The sequence below is a fragment of the Engystomops pustulosus genome, chromosome 2, assembly GCF_040894005.1.
Source record: "Engystomops pustulosus chromosome 2, aEngPut4.maternal, whole genome shotgun sequence".
Lineage (NCBI taxonomy): Eukaryota > Metazoa > Chordata > Amphibia > Anura > Leptodactylidae > Engystomops > Engystomops pustulosus.
In genome coordinates, this window is record NC_092412.1 from 183,789,496 (window position 1) to 183,813,424 (window position 23,929).

The window sequence follows — 23,929 nt, forward strand, 5'->3', positions numbered from 1 at the left end:
AGACCACGTGGCAGCTCTGCAGATTTGCTCAAGAGAAGCGCCCCTTCTTTCCACCCAGGAGGCAGATGTGGCTCTAGTGGAGTGGGCTTTCAGGTTAGGAGGAACCTCTTTCCCTTGCTCTGTATAACACTTGGCTATGACCATTTTTAACCATCTGGCTATCGTAGTCTTAGATGCCTTTACCCCTTTGTTCTTCCCCTGAAACTGAACAAAGAGATTGTGATCCTTGCGCCAGGACTCTGTGGCTTGTAAATAAGCTAAAACCGAGCGTCTTACATCCAATGAGTGCCACGCCATTTCCTTGCTTGAAGAGGGATTCCCGCAAAAGGATGGAAGTATTATTTCCTGATTCCTGTGAAAATCCGACACCACCTTGGGGACGAAACTCGGATCTAGAGTCAGAACTATCCTGTCTGGAAGAATGCACATATAAGGCTCTCTAATAGAAATGGCTTGGAGTTCACCTAACCTCCTAGCTGAAGTCACAGCTATTAGGAGGGAGGTTTTTAAAGTTAAATTTTTTATATTAGAGTTCTCCAAGGGTTCAAAAGGAGGCCTGGAGAGAGCATCTAATACCAGGGAGAGATCCCATGAAGGAACTCGCTTCAAAATCTGAGGCCTGATCCTGTTCGCGGCTGTAATAAATCTTTTGACCCACCTGTGATCTGCCAAAGGATGGTCGAAGAATGCGCTAAGAGCCGAGATCTGGACTTTCAAGGTGCTTGTAGAAAGACCGATTTCTAGGCCCCTTTGTAGGAAGTCTAGGACCTGCAAAATATTTGGGTTAGCTTGAGCGGGGGGATTAGCCCCACAAAAGGTTACAAACTTTTTCCATATTTTATAGTATATGGCGAAGGTAACCTTCTTCCTACTTGCCTTCAATGTGGCTATCACAGCTCGGGAGAGGCCCTGGGATCTTAAGAATTCGGACTCAGGATCCAAGCTGCCAGTTGGAGTCTTCCCTGATCTGGATGAAGTATCGGACCTTGGTTCAGGAGGTCCTTCCGAACCGGTAGGATTAGAGGTTGTTGGATGGATAGAGATCTCAACAGCGGGTACCAACTTCTTTTTGGCCAATTTGGGCAGATCAAGATCACCCTCGCCCTGTCGAGCAAGATCTTCCTGAGGACTCTTGCGACTAAGGGAATAGGGGGAAAGGCATACACGAGACTTCCGTTCCAGCGATGGCTGAACGCATCCATGTAATCCCTGGACTCGCTGGCCTCCAGAGAATAGAATTGCTGGCACTTTGTATTTTCCCTCGTGGCGAACAAGCCGATTTGGGGAATACCCCAGATGCTGGTTAGATGTAGAAAAACTTCTTGGTTGAGACACTATTCGTTGGGTTGGATTTCCTTCCTGCTGAGATAATCCGCCTCTCTGTTTAGGGTTCCCTTCAGATGAGTGGCCGAGATGGAAAGGATGTTTTCTTCCGCCCATAAGAAGATGGTGTGAGCCAGGCTTGATAGCACCGGGGATCTTGTACCCCCTTGTCTCCTTAGGTAGGATACTGTCGTGACATTGTCCGAGAGTATGTGTATATGATGGTTTCTCAGACAGGCTGGGTTTGATTTTAAGGCTTCCCAAACTGCTCTTAGCTCCCTGTAGTTTGAGCTCTTCCTTGCTTGGAATGGGGTCCAGGACCCCTGCTCGTAGTGGGAAGGGAAGATTGCTCCCCAACCCGAGCTGCTTGCATCTGTTACAATGGTAATATTTGGGAGGTGGTGCCAATAAACCCCTTTTTCCAGGTTTGTCGATTCCGTCCACCACAGTAGGTCCCTCTTTACGAAGGATGGGATCCAGATCTTTTTGTCTAGCCCCGAGGATCTCCTGTTCCAGAAGCTTAAGATCCAGTTCTGAAGGATCCGAGTATGACTCTGACTCCATGCGACTGCAGGTAGGCATGCTGTGAGGAGCCCCAGGATCTTCATCGCCTGTCTGACTGATACAGAGTCCTTCCTTTTGAGAGAATGAATTTGGTCCTTTATGTTGCTTATCTTTTCCTGGGGAAGAAAAGACATCTGATGAGTTGAATTTAATATAACCCCCAAAAAAGTCTTTTGAGTGGAAGGTGTTAAACTCGATTTTTTCAGATTGATTAACCATCCCAACTCTGATAAAATTTTTAGGGAAGACTCTCTTGCCGCTAACAGGCTTTGTCTGTCTTTCCCTATTATTAACAAGTCGTCTAGGTAGGGGATAATAGATATGTCTTGTAGTCTTAAGAAGGCTACCACCTCCACCATAATCTTGGTGAAAACCCTCGGGGCAGATGAGATACCAAATGGAAGTGCACAGAACTGAAGATGTAAGACAGAACCGTCGGGAGAGAGGACCGAGAATCTGAGAAATTTCTGAGATGCAGGGTGAATAGGTACATGGTAGTATGCATCTTGTAGGTCTAATGTGCACATGTGGGAGTTTACGTGAATAAGCTGGGTAGCAGTTCTTACCGACTCCATGCGAAATCTTCTGTAAACAATGAAGCGGTTTAACTCCTTTAGATTGATGATCAGGCGGTTTGACCCGTTCGGCTTTTTGACAAGAAACAACGGGGAGTAGAATCCCAGCCTTTCTTGCTCCCGAGGAACTGGTACCACGACTCCCATGTGGACGAGATGAGATACTTCCTGCCAAATGAAGGAATGTGTAGAGAGAGAAACAGAGGGTAAAGGAGGGATGAACCTTGAGGAGGGGGGGGGGGTAACATAAATTCTATCCTGTAACCAGATTCCATAATGGTCAACACCCAAGGATTTGTAGTGATCTTTGTCCATTGGGATAGGAACCCCAGAAGACGCCCCCCCACCTTGGCGTCATTGTTTCTTGTTTCCTGAGCTATCTGGGGGGTTGGAGAACAGGAAACCCCCTTCCCCTTCCTCCTTTAGGGTAACTCCATCGCCCCTGTTTACCTTTTCCACGGTAAGCCTCTCTGGTGTTTCTAAAAGGACGAAAAGGAGTCTTTTTGGGGATTGTTTTACTCTCCGGAAATCCCCTCTTCCTGTCAGACGCTTTCTCTAATATGGTGTCCAGTTCAGGCCCAAAGACGAAGGCTCCTGAGAAAGGAATACTGCACAACTTTGATTTTGAGCGTATGTCTCCACTCCATTGTTTTAGCCACAGGGTCCTTCTAGTGGCATTGGTAAGGGCTCCCTCTTTAGCAGCGAAGCGTATCCCTTCTGCTGACGCATCTGCCAGAAAGGCTGTAGCAGATCTTAATAATGGTATACTCTCTAGTAAGGCGTCTCTGGGAGTGCCCTCCCGGATATGGGATTCCAACTTCCGATTGACAAACGGAATACGTTTTCAGCCATACGGATGCAATACACATATTTTAGGGGGTGGTGAGAACGTGGGACCAAGTAACTAAATATAAGGAGCTACACACATGGAAGAGCAACCAATTAGAAAATACACAAGAACATGTGTGTAATAGCCAAAAGGAGTAATCTTTATTAACAAATGAAACAATATATACAAAAACGACACACAGGTCAGACAAATGATTAAAAACATCTAAAAGGGGAGGGGGATACAGCCCAGCTGTACCCCTCACACAAGTATGGACAGAGGGGGGACAGTGGCATCTGATAATACCAACAAACTGTCACCCCAGGGCAACCCTGCTCAAGGCACTGTCAGGAACCCATGCAAGTGCAATGGATAATGTGAATACTACACAAAAAGCAGCTGGTAAGTAAGGGCTATGCTGGGCACTCAAATAACAAGCAACCTGTCAGGCTGGATGAAGCGTGCAACAAAATCAGCACAAGATAAGAGCCTGTTAATGAATGTCCAGGAATAATCTGCACCCCTAACATGCATAAGAGATGAAACTCCGCATAAACACCCAAGCAGAGGGAGCGAATAGCTCCTGGCAATGAATACGCTGCTGTGAAAATGATGATAGTTACCATCGGGTCCAGACAGTGCAGGGAGAGACAGGGTCGGAAAAAGACGCCCCACACGTATCGCCGCGGATTGCGGCTTCCTCAGGGGTGCCCAACAAGTGTGGTGTATGCCTATAAATGCCTCTGTGAACGAATGTACGCTGGCCTGCAGCTGTGTGATGCTGGGAATCCAAGATGGTGGCGCCCATGCATGTGACCAGAAGTGGTGTGACATCACTTCCGGAATGGCTGTGAGGAGGGAAAGGCGGATGAACGCATGCGTGCTATTGGCTGGTATCTGTGGAACCACCAATAACTGCTGTCAAACATGTTTAAGCAACTGATATACTATCTCAGTATACAAATCGTTAAGTAAAGTGCTGATAGTGCTCATATATGCAGAAGTGGTGAATGGGCAAAGAAACGACATATGCACTATGCAAATATCGTCTGAGAGGCCACGGTGTATGGCATATGAAACTTGAAAGATAAACCAAATAAATGGTGATAAAAACCAAAAAAAAACCAAAAAATTAAAATACAAAAAAAAAATCAAAAATTAAATTTTTTTTCCTTTTCCTTTTTCTTTCCCTTTTCTCCTTTCTCTTTTTTCCCCTTTTTCTTTCTCTTCTTTCCTTCCCTTTCCCTTTATATATAATAAATAGATGTGTAGAATGTGCATACAAATGGGAAAATACATATGCAGAGTGAAATGCTTAAATGAGAAATAGATAAATGGCCGCTGCGCTAGGGGGGGAGGATGGTCCAGCGGGGGTGTCCCAACAGGTGACCGCCACCACACTATTGCGTGAGGCAGACCGGAGGGGCAATCCGGCGGGGTCCCTCACCCCAGCACCACAGCATTGGCAGCAAGGTGAGAATACAGCCGAAGCCTGGTAAAATAATTACATGTTATGCAAAGGTACTTAGTCCAATATTTCATGAATAACACAATCCACACACACAACCACACAACCATGGGCCCATGTACAGTCATACACACATGCACACTGCCGCGGCAGAACAATACAGAGAGGAACATATATAAATGCATAGGCATACAGACAATGTATATAAACAGTATACATGTAAGCAGTATATACATATTGTTGCGGTCCCACACCAAAACAGAGGCTGAAGGGGACCAGACCCAAAGAGGCGATATCCGGGAACCATCAGGCTTTCTGGTGGGAGGAGACCAGCGTATACCCATTGGAGGCCTTCCAGGGACATGTCGTAGGTTGGTTCCGATACATCGTCGACGTGCTGTTCTGGAGAGGTTCCTTTGAGTCCTGCGTGGACTTCATTGACACATTGAATACCAACACGTGGAAAATACGATTAACACCGGTTTTCTCCCGTACAGAAGTCAACTTTCTGGACCTACAGATCTCCATTCAACAGGGGCACATTGAGACGACCCTAAATAGGAACGAAACAGTGACAAATAGTTTGCTCCATTATTCGAGCTTCCATCCACGCCATCTTAAGGATGGCATTCCAATCGGACAGTTTTTACGTGTCAAGAGAAACTGCAGTACACAGGGAGAGTTTGACCACCACTCAAGGGACCTGACACAGAGATTCCGCGACCGTGTCTACCCAAAGAAGGTTATTTCCATGGCCTATAGACGTGCTAAGGATTGCACCAGAAGTGATACTTTCATCCCAAGACAGAAATCCTCGGATGGGAAGCCTTGCCTCATTACAGCATTTCATAACCAATGGTCGGACGTATACAGGTTGTTGCACAAAAATTGGGGTATCCTTAAAGGGGTATTCTCATCTGGGCATTCACTTTCAGTTTCATTAATCTGCCATATATAAACATTTCTTCAATTAGATGTTATTGAAAAAAATGTTCCTCAGTGAAGATAATTTATCATAAATGTAGTGATATGGTCCCTTAGAAACAAGACCGTGTCCTTGGTTATGACCACGTCTGCTGGAGGGATTCCACAAAGAAACAAAAAGTTTCTGAACATGAAATGTCCGGGAGTTACTGTATGTCCCACAGCTGTCCTGTGGTAATAAACGCTGAATCCAGGTGTTCAAGCAGTACTCAATAACGCATGTCTGGCCAGCTCTGCCAAAATGTGAGGTTATCCAAGGAAGCCATCTGGTTTCTAAGGGACTGCATGGCTACATTTATGGGAAATTATATTCACACAGGAACATTTTTTTTAATAACATCCAATTGAAGAAATGTTTGCATATGGCAAATGAATTTAATTAAATGTGAATACCCAGATGAGAATACCCCTTTAAGAGCGACCCAAGATTGGCGATCCATATACCTCCACAACCCAGGATGATCGCCCACCGAGCAAGAAATCTACGTGACCAGGAGTCACTTTCAGAGACCAGTCCGGACGGTGAGCTCTGGCCAGAGACTACTTGGCTCTTACCCGTGTGGAGACTGCACTGTTTGCTCCCTAATGCTGAGAGGTGATCATTTTTTAAATCCTGGCAATTCGAAAAATATTCCACTCTGGACCTTCACCAACTGCCGTACTCGGAACGTCATATACAGCCTGATTTGTCCATGCCCAAAGATATATGTGAGTCAAACCACACAGGAGTTACGAAAAAGGGTCCAAAAACATATTTCTACTATACATAATGCGGAACAGGACTTCAGGAATGGAAAACAACTGTCAACGGTGGCAAAACATTTCCGTAACGTACATCAGGGCAATTCAACAGGTATAAGAATTATCGGATTGGAAAAAATTCAATCCAACATACGGGGTGGTGATATCACACCAGCTCTACTACGTTCGGAAGCCAAATGGATCTTCGATCTGTCATCACAGACACCACAGAGCATCAATGAAGATATGTTATTCTGCTATGTTATGTTATGCTTTTACAAAAAGTAAGTTAACCATACCCTTTTATACTTTGCTTTCACACCATTCTTTCACTTTCTTTACCCTCCTATTCTCACACTGTCAGCACCTTTGCATGCACCCTGGATCACCCCCAGCTTGCTTTATTGTGATCCCATAACATCCTTTTTATTCACCCATTTTTTTCGTTGTTTGACATATTCACTGTTTCCCTTCCTTTCTTTCTTGTCCTATCTTCTGTCTTTCTTTGTCCTTCCTGTTTTCCCTTTTTCTGTCCTCCTTCTTTGTCCCCTTTCCCTTTCCCCTTCCCTTTTCTTGCTTGTCCTTTTTTCACGTTCACGTTCCCACTTTTCACTCCTTCCCGATTCACTCCTCACTTACCTTAATGTTTTCACACATTGCTAAGTTCACACTTCTCGTATCACATCACAGTATCCACTTTTTGGTTTTAGATCCACTCCACAGGCACACTCCTGGTATTCCCATCTTTCGTAGCTGAAATATTATTCCCTGTCATCTTTTACAGTTGTTCACCACATAGCTCTGATGCTCTGACTTTGTGTCTCATACATGTTTTGTGTATATTATCCTTAGGTGTGCTTATGTCTTGCTGCATCCCTACGCGATATGTATTTATGGCTTTACCCGGTGTCTTACCTTACCTACTTTCCGCATTTGTCCATCCTAGTCCTCACAATTTTGAATATACGTCTTTAAGAAAGCCTGATGGTTCCCGGATATCGCCTCTTTGGGTCTGGTCCCCTTTCAGCCTCTGTTTTGGTGTGGGCCAGTCTGGCTGCATACTACAGGGGGCAAGCTGGCTGCATACTACAATGGGAAGGCTGGTTGTATACTTCTGGAGGCTGGCTAGCTGTATACTTCTGGGGGCTGGGTGGCTGTATACTACTGGGGTTGGCTGTATACTACAGTGGGCAGGCTGGCTGTATACTACAGGGGGAAAGTTGGCTGTATACTACAGGGGGAGGCTGGCTGTATACTACTGGGGGCTGACAGGCTGGCTGCATACTACAGGGGGCAGGCTGGCTGTATATTACAGGGGGAAGGCTGGCTGTATACTTCTGGGGGCTGGCTGTGTACTACATGGGGCTGGCTGTATACTACAGTGGGCAGGCTGGCTGTATAATACCGGGGGCAGGCTAGCTGTATTCTACAGGGTGCAGGCTGGCTGTATACTACAGGGGGAGGCTGGCTGTATACTACTGGGGGCTGAAAGGCTGGCTGCATACTACAGGGGGCAGGCTGGCTGTATATTACAGGGGGAAGGCTGGCTGTATACTTCTGGGGCTGGCTGTGTACTACATGGGGCTGGCTGTATACTACAGTGGGCAGGCTGGCTGTATAATACCGGGGGCAGGCTAGCTGTATTCTACAGGGTGCAGGCTGGCTGTATACTACAGGGGGAGGCTGGCTGTATACTACTGGGGGCTGAAAGGCTGGCTGCATACTACAGGGGGCAGGCTGGCTGTATATTACAGGGGGAAGGCTGGCTGTATACTTCTGGGGCTGGCTGTGTACTACATGGGGCTGGCTGTATACTACAGTGGGCAGGCTGGCTGTATACTACCGGGGGCAGGCTAGCTGTATTCTACAGGGGGCAGGCTGGCTGTATTCTACAGGGGGAAGGCTGGCTGTGTACTACAGGGGGCAAGCTGTATACTACATGGGGGCTGGCTGTATACTACATGGGGCTGGCAGGCTGTATACTACTGGGGGCTGGCAGGTTGTATACTACTGGGGGCTGGCTGGCTGTATACTACATGGGGGCAGGCTGGCTGTATACTACATGGTGGCAGGCTGTATACTACATGGGGGCTGGCTGTATACTACATGGGGCTAGCAGGCTGTATACTACTGGGGGCTGGCAGGTTGTATACTACTGGGGGCTGGCTGGCTGTGTACTACATGGGGGCTGGCTCTATACTACATGGGGGCTGGCTGTATACTACATGGGGCTGGCAGGCTGTATACTACTGGGGCTGGCAGGTTATATACTACTGGGGCTGGCATATATGCTATATATATGATGGAGGATGGATGGGGCAGTATATACACCCCCTTGTATACATGAAATGTAAGGGGTTGCTGTAATATAATATATACACAACCCCCAGAGGGTTTACATGAAATTAAAGGGGTTTCTGTTGATATAAACAATCCCCCACACCCCGAGTATGGTTTATATAAAATGGAAGGGGTTGCCCTCTGGGGGGATTACTCATATATATATATATATATATATATATATATATATATATATATATACTACCCCTTCCATTTCATATACACAAGGGGTTGTATATACTGCCCCCCTGGGGCCCCCTTTGCTCTTCCTCCTTTTAATAAATAATAAATACAGCCATCGCACCCCCCCCCAAGGGCCCCCTTTGCCCTCAATTATTTTTATATATTTTGCTCCTAGGGCATTATTTTTATAAATTCTACACCCCCTCCTCCACTCGGGGGCCCCCTTTGCCCCACATTCTTTGGCCTAATCACAGTCGGTGGTACATTCTTCTATCTTCAGGTCCGTAGTGAAGAGCGAGGATGACGGGATGTGCGGCGCGTGATGACGTCATTACGCGCCGCGCATCCGGGGTTTTGGAGACTGTAAGACTCACGGTACTAGTACCGCGAGTCTTACTGCGGCTGCTTGCTACTGCTTACCGCTGCGCTGACCACCAATGTCCGCGATGACAGTCCCGGACCAGGCATTGTCATCTGCAGATGACAATGCCTAGGGCCGGCTGTCAGCAGAAGGAGCCGCAGGCACCAGCATCTGCATACTAGTGGCAGGGGCCTCCGATGCAAACGGAGGCCCTTGCAACTTTGTGTCGGTCGAGTGTCGGTGTCTGGGACCAGAGCCCACGGGGGAATTCCTCGGCCCCCCGGCGACCCAGTCCGACGCTGTTTATATACATTGTCTGTATGCCTATACCTATATGCATTTATATATGTTCCTCTCTGTATTGTTCTGCCGCGGCAGTGTGCATGTGTGTATGACTGTACATGGGCCCATGGTCGTGTGGTTGTGTGTGTGGGTTGTGTGATTTTACACTGTTATTCATGAACTATTGGACTAAGTACCTTTGCTTAACATGTAATTATTTTACCAGGCTTCAGCTGTATTCTCACCTTGCTGCCCGTGCTGGGGTGAGGCTCCCCGCCGGATTGCCCCTCTGGTCTGCCTCACGCAATAGCGTGGTGGCGGTCACCTGTTGGGACACCCCCGCTGGACCCTCCTCCCCCCCTAGTGCGACGGCCATTTATCTATTTCTCATTGAAGCATTTCACTCTGCATATGTATTTTCCCACTTGTAATGCACATTCTACACATCTATTTATTATATATAAAGGGAAAGGGAAGGAAAGGAGAGAAAGGAAAAGGGGAAAAAAGAGAAATGAGAAAAGGGAAAAGGGAAAGAAAAAGGAAAAGGAAAAAAAAAAATTTTTTTTTTTTTTTTTTTATTTATTTTTTTTTTTTTATCACCATTTATTTGGTTTATGTTTCAAGTTTCATATGCCATACACCGTGGCCTCTCAGACGATATTTGCATAGTGCATATGTCGTTTCTTTGCCCATTCACCACTTCTGCATATATGAGCACTATCAGCACTTTACTTAACGATTTGTATACTGAGATAGTATATCAGTTGCTTAAACATGTTTGACAGCAGTTATTGGTGGTTCCACAGATACCAGCCAATAGCCAATAGCACGCATGCGTTCACCCGGCTTTCCCTCCTCACGGCCATTCCGGAAGTGATGTCACACCACTTCTGGTCACATGCATGGGCGCCGCCATCTTGGATTCCCAGCATCACACAGCTGCAGGCCAGCGCACATTCGTTCACAGAGGCATTTATAGGCATACACCAAATTGTTGGGCACCCCTGAGGAAGCCGCAATCCGCGGCGATACGTGTGGGGTGGGTTTTTCTGACCCTGGCTCTCCCTGCACTGTCCGGACCCGATGGTAACTATCATCATTTTCACAGCAGCGTATTCATTGCCAGGAGCTATTCGCTCCCTCTGCTTGGGTGTTTATGCAGAGTTTCATCTCTTTTGCATGTTAGGGGTGCAGATTATTTCTGGACATTCATTAACAGGCTCTTATCTTGTGCTGATTTTGTTGCACGCTTCATCCAGCCTGACAGGTTGCTTGTTATTTGAGTGCCCAGCATAGCCCTTACTTACCAGCTGCTTTTTGTGTAGTATTCACATTATCCATTGCACTTGCAAGGGTTCCTGACAGTGCCTTGAGCAGGGTCGCCTTGGGGTGACAGTTTGGTATTATCAGGTGCCACTGTCCCCCCTCTGTCCATACTTGTGTGAGGGGTACAGCTGGGCTGTATTCCCCTCCCCTTTTAGATGTTTTTAATCATTTATCTGACCTGTGTGTCGTTTTTGTATATATTGTTTCATTTGTTAATAAAGATTACTCCTTTTAGCTATTACACACATCTTCCTGTGTATTCGCAATACACATATTTAACCTTAACCCCTACGGGACTCAGTCTCTTTTGGCCTTAAGGACGCGGCGCCATTCTTCAAGTCTGACCTTTGTCACTATAAGTGGTTATAGCTTTGGAACGCTATGAGATATCCAGGGGATTTTGAGATTGTTTTCTTGTGACACATTGTACTTCAAATTAGTTTAAAAATTTGGATTAAATCTTTTGCGTTTAGTTATGAAAAAAACAAAATTTGGCAAAAATTTTGAAAAATTCTTTATTTTCAACGTTCTAAATGCTCTACTTTTGATTCAGAAAGTCATAGCACCCAAATAAATTCATAACTTACATTTCCCAAATGTCTGCTTTATGTTGGCATGGTTTTTTCAGATTCCACATATTTTACTAGAATGTTATGAGGCTCAGAATTTGGGTGCCATTTTTCACATTTTTTGTAAAATCGCCAAAACCTGTATTTAGATGGACCTGCTCAGTTTCTAATTGACACTGAGAGGCCTAAATAATAGCGAGACTCGTAAATTACCCCATTGTGGAAACTACACACCTCAACGTATGAAAAACCACTTTTAAGAAGTTTGTTAACCCTTTACGTGTTTTATAGGGGTTAAAACAAAATGGAGGTGCAGTCTGCAAATTGTAATATTTTTTCACAATACACTCATTTTGGGTGGAAAATTAAACATTTACAATGGATTAAATGAATAAAGGCTCCACAAAGTTTGTTACCCAATCTCTCCCGAGTACACGGATACTCTACATGTGGTGGTAACCTGCTGTATGGGCGCACGGCCGGGCATAGAAGGGAAGGAGGCGCCATCCAGATCAGATTTGCTATGTCACATTGTACAAGCTATAATTTTTTTTTCTTTTTTTTAATGTGGACCTATAGGGGCTTATTTATTTTGCCACATGAGATGCACTTTTCTGGTACGTAATTTGGGGGAATCTATAGCTAATTGGTGAGATTTTATTAACTCTTTGTTGGTGGAGGAAATGAAAATCATCACTTTTCAGGAAGATTTTTATGGGGTTTTTTTTTTGGGCCGTTTACCATACCATAAAAATAGTATATTATTTTTATTCTATGGGTCGCCACGATTACAAAAAGACCTCATTTATATAGATTTTTTATTTTTTCCCATTTTTACTGAATAAAAAGTAATTTGGCAAAAATGTTGTTAATTTTAGCATCACTGTCTTTCATATGCATAACTTTTTTATTTTTTCGCCTCACAAATCTGTTTAATGGTTTATTTTTTACGAGAAGGATTGTTCTTTTTAGTGGTCTTATTTTAGAGTGCACAACATTTTTTAAATCACTTTTTAGAGCATTTTTATAGGGTATTAATTGAAAATGATCTTTTTTCTGGAGCTTTTTTTTGGGTTTTTTTTTACGGGGTTCACTTTGCGGATCTAATAACGATTCTGTTTTATTATGCAGATTGTTACGGACGCAGGGATACCAAATATGTGGGGGTTTTGTGTATTTTATTCAATTGTACTGAATAAAAACCAATTTGGAGAAAATCTTGTTCATTTTAGCATCACCATCTTTTCATATGCATAACTTTTTTATTTTTCGGCTGACAAATCTGGTTAGGGGCTTATTTTTTGCGAGAAGAGTTGTTCTTTTTAGTGGGCTTATTTTGGAGTGCATAACATTTTTTAAATTACTTTTTAGAGCATTTTTTATAGGGTATTAATTAAAAATGATCTTTTTTCGGAACGTTTCTGCGTTTTTTTTCTACGGCGTGTACCGTGCGGGTCCAGTAACAATTCTGTTTTATTATACAGATTGTTACGGACGCGGCAATACCAAATATGTGGGGGTTTTTTGGGTTTTTGTGTTTTTTATACTTTTATTAAGTGTTTTTATAGGAAAGTGACATTTTAGGGGCTTATATTTTAATGCATTTATTTTTTATTTATTCTAATGTATTAACTTTAGTGTTTTTGACTTTTTTTTTAATTATACATACTTGAACCAGTGATGCTCTGATCACTGGTTCAAGTTCAATACACTGCTCTACAATACTATTTTATTGTAGAGCAGTGTTAACTGTCTGAGCAAGCTTGCGCATGCTCAGACAGTTTACAGTCAGACCCTGAAGGGGTCTGACTGCCATGGAGACCGGGCAGCTCCGGGGCACATGCCAGTCCTCGGAGCTGCCCAGAAGAGGATCGGATCCCCCGGTAAGCGGCACGGGGGATCCGATCCACAGCGCAAACACCCTTAAACGCCGCGGTCATGCTTGACCGCGGCGTGTAAGGGGTAAACACCCGCGATCGGAGCGGGCTCCGATCGCGGGTGTTAGCGCAGGCTGTCAGCTGTACTAGACAGCTGACAGCCGCTGCTTCTGGTACCGGCTCCGTTTGTGAGCCGGTGCCAGAAGCAGGACGTTATAGAACGTCCCCGTGCGCTAAGTCTCTAGCCCCGGGGACGTACTATAACGTCCTGGTGCGCCTAGGGGTTAATGAGTCGTGTGTAGGTAGCCTATAGATCAAAACATGATGAAAGATTCCCTTTATCCTTATGTGCTAACAACTGGTGGTCAGGCAGTCTATTAGATCCTGGTGTAAGCAGCACAGCATGAAGCACATTCAGCAGGGAATATATCGCTGCATACAATGTGGCCCTTTCTATGGGCCGCCGGGTCATGTGATCACTAGTTGTCCGGGTCTGTGCAGACAGGATATTGGGCTTCTCTCTATGTGGAGGACTTCCGCCCGGATCACATACTGTGCGCTCTCTCCTGGTTCCCTTGTGTGCTGCTGAGGAGAGCGGCGCTTACTAGGTGAGGTTCTGCAGTGACTCGCTCTTCACATGATCCGTCTCCCGCCTGGGCGCACGGCATGCGCAGCTCTCTCTGCCTCCTGCTTGTGCATGCCCTCCACACCCACATTCCGCGGATGTCTCATCTCCCTAGTTCTATAGCTCTTGCCTTATAATATCATGTTTTATCCTCACCCGCTAAAGTAATGAATGCGCAACAGATTTTCCACTCGTATTAATTCCGAATTTCTGTAGTACCCGGTGCGCCCTCTATAGAATGCACAGCGCTCTACCTGGCATTGAGAAGGTCACAGTGATTTCTACAGGAAAATGGAGCCACAGGTTGTGTGCCCAGTACATGGAGACATGTGTTGTATCACTTCAGTTGTAAAATCTTGTAATGGCCAGCTACACATGACACAGGGCGATGCTGAAGATTTTTTGCTGTTTTATCTATCACTCAGTGATGGTCAGTGCCAAATCCTAGAGCATGGGCAGGATCTCTCTAAGCAGAGACTTCATGATTCCTATAGTTTTGTGAGCTGACAATGTGGTTAGATTATCAGGGTACAAGTTTATGTACACTTTCATTTATCTTCTGATCATTGTACTAGTCTCTGACACATAGAAAGAGAGATGAGACAGATCATAGATTATGAGATGCCTATTGCACACAATGATGCAGTCAGCCCTCCTACTTCTCTGCTATTCCACAACACAATAGATCTGCTGTGCTTTCCTCTTCCTCCCCGGATAAAGAACTTATCTGCCTATAGCTTGTAGTTCTCTCAAAAAATTAAAGCGAAAAAAAGGGATGCAATAGTGACCCAAATTAACTTGTAGTTCTCGTCACGCTGCGAACTCAATGTCTGTGTATCAGTGAGTGAGCTGTCCTGGACTGCAGAGGGCGGGGCTAGAGAAACTCAGCTCCACGGCTGTCACACAGGAATCCAAGATGGCTTCCCCAATCCTAAGTCAAAAGTTACAGGGTCGTGTCCATGGGCAACTTAAATTGTGTACAGCAGGACTAATAGATTAACATCTGTGAAATGCTGTATTTTTGTTAATAACTGCGAATTAGAGGATGTAATTATGCCCCTACTGGTTTTTGAGGTAAAAGACAGGCGGCTTCACTTTACATATCAAGAAAGCGGAGCAGAACTATTAATAGATGTATATTGGTAAATTACCTAATATTCAGCCTCCCCCACTCTTACATACACGTTACAAATAGCCTGAGGTAAAGTGGCCAATCCCTTTAATTGCTGCATTTTCGGGTACAATTCATTGCTGTATAAATGTCTATGCAGTGCCCCCTCCCCCCCCCCCCCCCCCCCCCTAGATTTGTTTTAGTTAGCTACTTTTATCACTGCCAACTCCATATGGAATATGGTTGTGGTGTAAACACAGTTAAAAGTATGGAGCTACTGTAAAGAAAGTGACCTGTTCCCATAGTACAAAGAGAACTGGGATCTTCCCATGCCTTGTGGGATCAAGTTGCATCAAGTGAAATTAAATTGTGGATCACTAATATTTGACTTTTATATCATCACACCAGAAAGCAACAAAGAATAAGAATTCTGCCCCTCCCTTCTTTGAATGAAAGTATAAGAGAGCACTAATCTTTATTGTGCTACCTGATGTGTACTGCAGGCTCCAGCTCCTCTACTAACACAGCTTCTGCTTCCTCTCTTAGCTTCTGCCTGTGGAGGACCAAGAGGAAAAGAGAAGTGTCAGGATGGACTTGAAAAGCTTGAGTGACAGTGAGCTAAAGGAGCAGCTGAAGAGACATGGGGTCAACCCAGGACCTATCCTACGTATGCATCTCCTATTTTACACAGCTACAATGACTGTCAGTAACAGAGCAGGAAGTCAGTCTGTAGGAAATGATTGCTTAGCACAAGTAAATAGATCAACAGCAATGACTGTGCATGGATTCACTGTATTAGTGGAGGCTTTCTAGCTCTGCAGGTGTAATAGCATTGGTTAGATCATTTAGTTTATTAAAATGATGCACACATCTTTATAAAAGAAAATGTAAATATAAGTAAGATACAGAAAGTGTGTGTGTATGTATGTATGTATGTATATATATATATATCTCTATATCCTTACAAAACTTCCATTTAACGTTCTCAGTAAAAAGAAACTTGTGTGGATGTATATAGTAATTTAAATTCCGCACAGGTTCATTATAAGTAAATGTGTCAGGAAATGTTGTTGAATGTGTCTAGAAGTTTGGAATTCATTTCGGTACTGTAGTTGCATAATACTGAATGTTTCCTTTCGCTGTTCTTATCTTGTGGAAGCTTTTCCTTACTTTTGCCCTTTGAGATATAATGGAGATTGTGCTGGGACATGGTAGCCAGGCAGGTGATGTTTAGCAAAGCTTGACAGTTATTTAAACTGACAATAAAGCATCATAGATTAAATATTATATGGTGTATGAAAACATTAACACTTTTTGTTTTCCTTATTCTGTCTAGCCACCACCAGGACTATTTATGAGAAGAAATTACAGCAACTACTTGGAGAAAAACAAGTGAAAGAAAATGGAGGTGGATATGATGAGCAGTATTCTGATAGTGAAGATGAAGGTTGGTGCATAGTGTTTCCTTGTGCCTTATCCATTTGCTGTGCATGAACAGTATATTGAGAACAAGAGCCTTAAAGGGGTATTCTCATCTGGGCACTTACTTCCAGTTTCATTAATCTGCCATATATAAACATTTCTTCAATTAGATGTTATTAAAAAAAATGTTCCTGTGTGAAGATAATTTCTCATTAATGTAGTCATGTTGTCCCTTAGAAACGAGATGGCTTCCCCCGGATACGGCCACGTCTGATAGATTGAGTGCACAAAGAAACAAAAGGCTATTGTATATAAAATGCCCGTGAGTTACTACATGTCCTACAGCCACCATGTGGTAATGATTGCTGAATCCTGGTGGTCCGGCAGGACTCTATAGCGCAAGTCTGGCCACCGCTGCCAGAGTGTGACGTGGTCGTATCCGAGGAAGCTATCTGGTTTCTAAGGGACAACATGACTACATTAATGAGAAATTATCTTCAAACAGAAACATTTTTTTTTAATAACATCCAATTGAAGAAATGTTTACATATGGCAAAAGAATTAAATTAAATGTAAATGCCCAGATGGGAATACCCCTTTAAGTACTTCTGATCTCATAGGATGGGATCTGTTTAACTTACTTAAGTATGTTTACGTGGAGGATTTTGTCAAAGCTTTTTCACTTGACAAAACTATGCCAAAACCCACCTCCCACTGAAAACTGCTCAGGCTCAAAAAATAGGTAGGTGTCTGATACAGGAAGTGGCATCTGCTAAGGGATGGCAGTAGAAATCGGCATCAGGGAGACTGACGGATCTTGATGCATCAAATTCTGCTGTAAGAATTACACTTTATAAATGGTTTATCATACCAGATTTTACCCCACTAAACTAGAAGCCCCTCAGGTAGGGTATAAAATGTCCATTTTAGAATTCCATCTTTCAAAAATAAAACCAAATTGCGACATATGACTCAGATTATGAAGTTCCGTTTTTCTTTTATCTGAGTCATATGTCGCAATTTGGTTTTATTTTTGTCACATTTGTAATTTTGGTTTGATTTATCCGTGTGGATCCCCTTCCATGCTGCCCAGGCCTTATCGCTCCTCTGCGGTTTTCGTCGCGGATCTCTGCTGCGGTGCCGACGGGATTCCTCCTGTTCCAGGTTCCACCCCCCCCCCCCTTGGTATACTTTCCTGCTGGCATATAACCCGCACGTCTAGGTCTCCAGCATTATTTACCTGGCTACCAGTTGCTACGCAACCCACGGCGGGTCACGTGACTCCGGACCATGTGACCGGGAGGTGTCACGTGACTCCGGCCGCACGACTGAACACGACTCGTTGGTGGTGCCACGTAATTCCACACTTCATCTACTGCAAATATTTTAGATCCGAGAGACTTTATACCTCATTGGCATGCTATTTAAGTTTATCTTTAATGTGGATTGCTGTACTTATACCTATATGTCTTAGTATGATTTTTTTAAATATTATGGGCGGTACCAGAAGCGCCGGTGTGCTTTTTGAGGGGGAGTTACTACTGATTGCACTGTTATAAATGTAGACTCATGTCATTATATGTTAGCCATGACTAAGGACAGGTTGCCTGTCTGAAACGCACAGGCATTTCCAGTTCTGGGTCTCCTCACTTGGTCGCGGGTGGTGCGGCCCATTGCAGAGTCATGCTGGAGAGTCTGTGGGGGAGTTGCTGTCTTCCAGGAGTGGCCGCCGGCTTTGAGCTGTCTCCAGTGGCCGTCTCCTTTACTCTCATCCCTCTACTTCCGTGGACTTCATAGAGTCAGGGCGATGCTGGTGGGTTCTATTCTTATAGCAGGGCTACATCAAACAGTAAGAAGCTGGATGTGCCTCTTTCCGCACGCACCAGGGATCAGCCTGGATCTTCTTATAAGACTCCTTCCATGGTGTGTCCTGTTTTAGGAGGGCTTGGTCCTTTTTGGTGGCGAGTTATCCTGACCCGGCTTATTTAAAGGGTTCTATTCCTGTTTCTTTCTATTTTTCCTCTTTAGACTAATGATGCTCCTCCTAAAAAGGCCACAAAAAAGACTTCTAATACGGAGTGTAGAGTTTGTAATGATGGTCTTTCCCCACCCCCTGTGCTACTCTGTGAGAAAAAGATTTTTGTTCTCAGGAATCCTACTCCATTCCATGAGATTTTATTAGGGAGGAGATGAGGAATATGGCTGCCGATGTTAGGGGAAAGTTGGGGCAAAGCTCCTCTGAAGTTGCAGGCCCCTCAGCTAGGTTACCCTCAGGATTCTGAAGATGGTAGTGGGGGGGATTGATTCAGATGTAAAATCAGTTTCTGATTCTTCAGAGGAAGCACGTATTTCTATGTTTCCATAGAAGACATTGACCAGGCTGTCAGAGCGACTATGGGTATTCTGGAGGTTGCAGAACAAAAATCAATTCAGATGTTATGTATGTTGTGTCTTTAATTGATAGGGAATGGCAGAAGCTAGAGAATAATTTTGGTTTTTGCCTAGAATAGTGAAGAGTAAATATTCATCGTGGGAGAAGTAGACTGAGTATTGGAAAACGGCCCAAAAGATGGATGTCTGTGTCTAAGGTGTCTCGTAGATACTTCCTCCCCTTTAAAGACTCCGAGATCCTATGGATAAGAAGGCAGATACTTTCCTTCGTAGATTTTGGGAGTCCTCCTTTGTAGCTTTTAAGCCGAATGTGGCCACAACATGTGTGACTAGGTCTTTGTATAGGTTTCTCAGTTAAAACAAAGTATTACGAACATAAAGGCATTGTTGGACTCGGTCTTTGCTATCCAGAGGGCCTCTGCTTTCTTAGGGGATGCATCTGTTGCTTTTGTCAGCTAGATCAGCAGTTTTATCTAACTCGGCTTGAAGAGCTGTCTGGTTGAAAAATTCTTGAGGTGACATAACCTCTAAAAAAAAAAAAAAAAAATAACCTTTGTGGCATACCATGTCAGGGTCAATTTTTTTTGGTGATTTTAGAAAGAAGATTTTCCCTGTTGCCTTTCGTCCCATGTAGAACAAATCCTTTTGTGGTTGTAGACAGTTGGCCAGCAAGAAAGAAGGGAAGGTAAAGAGGAGGCAGTTTGAGAAGCCCCTAGGGCAGTGGTGGCAAACCTATGGCACGCGTAGAACTGTGATTCAGTGTCCCAAATCGCCCAGTATGACAGCTGTCTGTTGCCACATATATACTGGTCTGTGTCTGAGGCGCTCATCACTTGCATCAGGCGGCCCATGAAGCCAGCACAGCTCCACTGCAGGCAGCGCATGCATGATGTGGCCGGGTGCTATGCTGCATCACTGGCTGCACAGTGCATGTGATGAGACAGCTATGTATGTGGCCACAGATAGCTGTCATACGTGTGATCCCAAATCTACCTGTGCCCACACCTTCCACCCCAAAACAACCACTACTTTGCCCTACAGATCCCCTGCCAAATTGGATTCCTTAACCCCATAATGGAAAATAGCGCCAAAAGAGCCATTTTACAGCATGTAATAAAAAGTGATCAAAAGACTGTACGGTCCTCAAAATGGTAGAATTAACCCCTTCACGCTCTGTGACGGATATATCCGCCATGGAGCTGTGAAGGTTGTATGAAGAAGGCTCACGGGCTGAGCCTTCTTCATACAGAGATGGGCTTTGCTGCATATCGCAGCAAAGACCCATCGCTATCACGCGCGGTCGGTGCTTGCACCGATCGCGGGTGTTAACCTTTTCTTTGCCGCCGGCAAAGTCGCCGGCGGCACTTTAAATTTGGCGGTGCATGGGCGCCGCCATCTTACCTCCGATCGCCGCTCCCCCGAACGTCATCGGGGGGGCAGCGATCGGTTGCCATGGTAGCCTCGGGTCTTCGTTTGACCCGAGGATACATGGCTTCTGCACATGCATTACAATGAGCCTGTGGCTCATTGTAATGTATAGTGAGCAGAAATGCCATATACTGCGATACAGTAGTATTGCAGTATATGGCAGGAGCGATCAGACCATCTAGGGTCCCTAGAGGGTCTAAGAAATAGTGGGGGGAAAAAAAAAAGTTTAAAAATGTAAAAAAATAATAAAATATTAAAAGTTCAAATCACCCCCCTTTCCCTAGAACTGCTATAAAATATAATAGTAAAAATCACAGACACATTAGGTATCGCCGCGTCCCAAAATGCCCGATCTATCAAAATATAAAAACGGTTATTGACGGTGGTGACCTCGAACGGCAAATGGCTCCCAAATGTCCAAAACGCGACTTTTACACCTTTTTAGATGACATAAAAAATTATCAAAATGTCGCACAGTCCTCAAAATGGTAGCAATGAGAACGTCGGCTCATTTCGCAAAAAATGACACCTCACACAGCTCCATGCGCCAAAGTATGAAAAAGTTATTCGCGTCAGAAGATGGCAAAAATTTTTTTTTTTCTTTTTTGTACACATTTGTTTAATTTTTGAAAATGTATTAAAACGCAATAAAACCTGTATAAATTTGGTATCACCGCGATCGTACCGAACCAAAGAATAAAGTAGAGGTGTTATTTGGAGCACAGAGTGAATATCGTAAAAACTGAGCCCACAAGAACATGACGCACATGCAGTTTTTTTCAATTTTTTTTCCACATTTGGAATTTTTTTGCGGCTTCCCACTACATGGCATGGAATAATAAATAACATCATGGGAAAGCAAAATTTGTTACCCACAAAATAAGCCCTCACACAGCTCTATACACGGAAAAATGAAAAAGTTATGGATTTTGGAAGATGGAGAGCGAGAAATTAGCGAAAATACCCTGCGTCCTTAAGGGGTTAAAAACATCAGGTCATCTCAGGAGTAATTACACGACACACAGCTCTGTACACTGAAGTATGAAAAAGTTTGCACCAAAAATGGCAAAATAAATGTATTATTATTTTTTTTTTTTTTTTTTTTTTTTTTGTACAGGTGGTTTCATTTTTGTAAATGTATGAAAATATTATAAAACCTATACAAGTTTAGTATCCCCGTGATCGCACTGACCTAAAGAATATATGTGATATGTGCACAGTGAAAGCTGTAAAATCCAAGCCCACAAGAAAATGGAACAAAAGCGTTTTTTCACCAATTTCACTGCATTATGCAGAAAACAAACCCTCACAAAGCTCTTTGCATGGAAAAAAGTTAGATTTTTGAAAGTGGGGAGTAAAAAATGAAAATGTAAAAACAAAAAAGGGGTTAAGATGGCAATATTTGGTCCTTAAGCAGGCTAACTTATAGTCCCCCGGTCCCTTCCTCTACTGCTGTCACTGTATGGGGGTAATGTTAATCAGTATATGGCGGTAATAGTCCTCACTGAATTTCAGTAATACAGTATTCATCACTACATTTGCTTCTAGTATAGTGTTATTATTGGTGATGTTGGCCTTTCTATAGTGGTCTTTATAACCAGAATTATGCTATTTATGTGGTTGTAATGGTGGCCTCATGATGTCAAAGTGTTATTTGTCTCTTGTATAGTGGTATTGTGGCACTATTGGGCTAAATTGCTGTGTTGGCACCTTGCAATAGAAACATCGGCTTTGGTTTGCAGTTTGGGCACTCGGTCTCCTAAAGGTTCCCCATCACTGTCCTAGGGCTTAAAGGGAACCTGTCACCAGGAGACCCATTTTTAGCACTCCCCCAGTCCCCACCGAGCATAGTACATACACTGACAGTGTTTTTGTATTGAAAAAAATGTTATATTGTACCTTGCTGTGTGACTATGCACTCGTCCACTGGGAGTGGATGGAAAGGAGCAGTTTCCCCCCACTCCTCCATGTGACCTTTTCAAATATATGAAAACACCCATCACTTTCTTAGCAACGCCCCCTGCTCCTCTACAGCCAATCCTGAGTGAGGGGAGTTATTCATATATTTGTGTTTATACATAAACACTTTGGCAGTGTATGTTCCATGCTCTGTGGGGACTAGGGGAGTCCTAAAAATGGATCTCCTGGTGACCGGTTCCCTTAATGTTTTCCAATCAATCTGAGAATGCTAAGATGCCAAGTCCACAATGACGCCATACCACTGGTGGGGGTGAAGGCTGACCCACTGGCTCTCCGCTTGTGAACATATTTCATAGAGCAGGTGGGTTCTCGACATTGAAAGGCCTAAGATTAGAGGTGAGATGCTGCTAGAGTTGCCAGAATCAGGAAAGGGCTCAGGTTTTTACTCCGCCACTTGCAATATGAAAAATCCAGATGGGTCGTTCAGGAATATCATAAATTTAAAACCCCTAAAATAAGTTACTAAAGGTCGAAAGCTTCAAAATGTGAAAAGCAGGCATTGTAGACATTAAAATCCTAAGTGAATCTACATGGCATCCATAAATCCTGGGGATTCTTATAACCATGTCCCCATCTCCTTAAAATCCCCAAAATTTCTCACGGTGGAAGTTCCCATGAAAGGGGTTCTACAGCACTTCCAGTTTTGTACTCTACCCTTCGACCTTGCTATACCTCCCAGGGTATTCACAAAACTGGTTTTGGAAATGGTCTTGTATATCAGAAAAGGTCCAGGTCTCTTCATTCCATATTTAGACCACTTTATTTTGGTACGAAATTCAGCTACTACAGCTTTCCAGAACATTAGAGATCAGTTAGGTTGGCAGGCTTTTTAAAAATAATAAACGTGTACTCGACTCCTCCGGTGCTGCTGACGTCCAGCGCTGCGGTCCATCTGATCTGTGCCGTGGTTTGTTTACAGGAGCGCACAGGCCGACCCGAAGCTCCCATGCAACACCATCTCCCAGCACCCTACAATGCTGAGAGATGGGGACAGATGGGAGTGGCCGGCCACATAGGTCGACCAGAAGCTCCCTGTTCACGGCTTCTGTGCCCCTGTAAACAAACGGGCACAGATCAGACGGACCGCAGTGCGGGACATCAGCAGCGCCAGAGGAGGCGAGTACATGTTTATTATTTTTTAAAAAGCCCATCCCAGGCCTAATTTGTTTATTAATCCTGGAAAACCCCTGGTTTTCAACCTTGATGGTGCGTTCACACGTTGCAGTAAAAACTGCATCGCAATCAGCTTTGAGGTGGTTTTAGGTGCAGTTTTGTCAATTGAACGGGTGAAAGACATGAACTGAACGAGTGAATGACATTTGTGGAGCAGGTTTCCCCTTCAAAATCAAATTCACTCGTTCAGTTCATGTCTTTCACCTGTTCAATTGACAAAGTCACCTAAAACCACCTCAAAGCTGATTGCGATACAGTTTTAACTGCAACGTGTGAACGCACCCTCAGATCTTTCGGTGACAGATCTCTTTATCCTTCCAGAGATTCTGAATCTCCTGCTTTCATGTGTAATGTGTTTTAGTTAATGACTTTACAAT

The 23,929-nt window shown here is 44.1% G+C and overlaps 1 protein-coding gene across 5 annotated transcripts in view; it reads left to right on the forward strand.

Moving 5' to 3' along the window:
- LEMD1 (LEM domain containing 1) overlaps positions 1 to 23,929 on the forward strand; it is a 60,391-nt gene that overhangs the window by 16,946 nt on the left and 19,516 nt on the right. For 4 of the 5 annotated variants that reach the window (XM_072137517.1, XM_072137514.1, XM_072137516.1 and 1 more), the window contains exons 2-3: positions 15,705 to 15,825; positions 16,495 to 16,605. In XM_072137517.1, the coding sequence (XP_071993618.1) occupies positions 15,705 to 15,825; positions 16,495 to 16,605 (232 nt within the window). Of the gene's footprint in view, positions 1 to 10,557; positions 10,737 to 15,704; positions 15,826 to 16,494; positions 16,606 to 23,929 lie in introns of those variants that run through there. The other variant, XM_072137518.1, reaches the window with a different exon arrangement.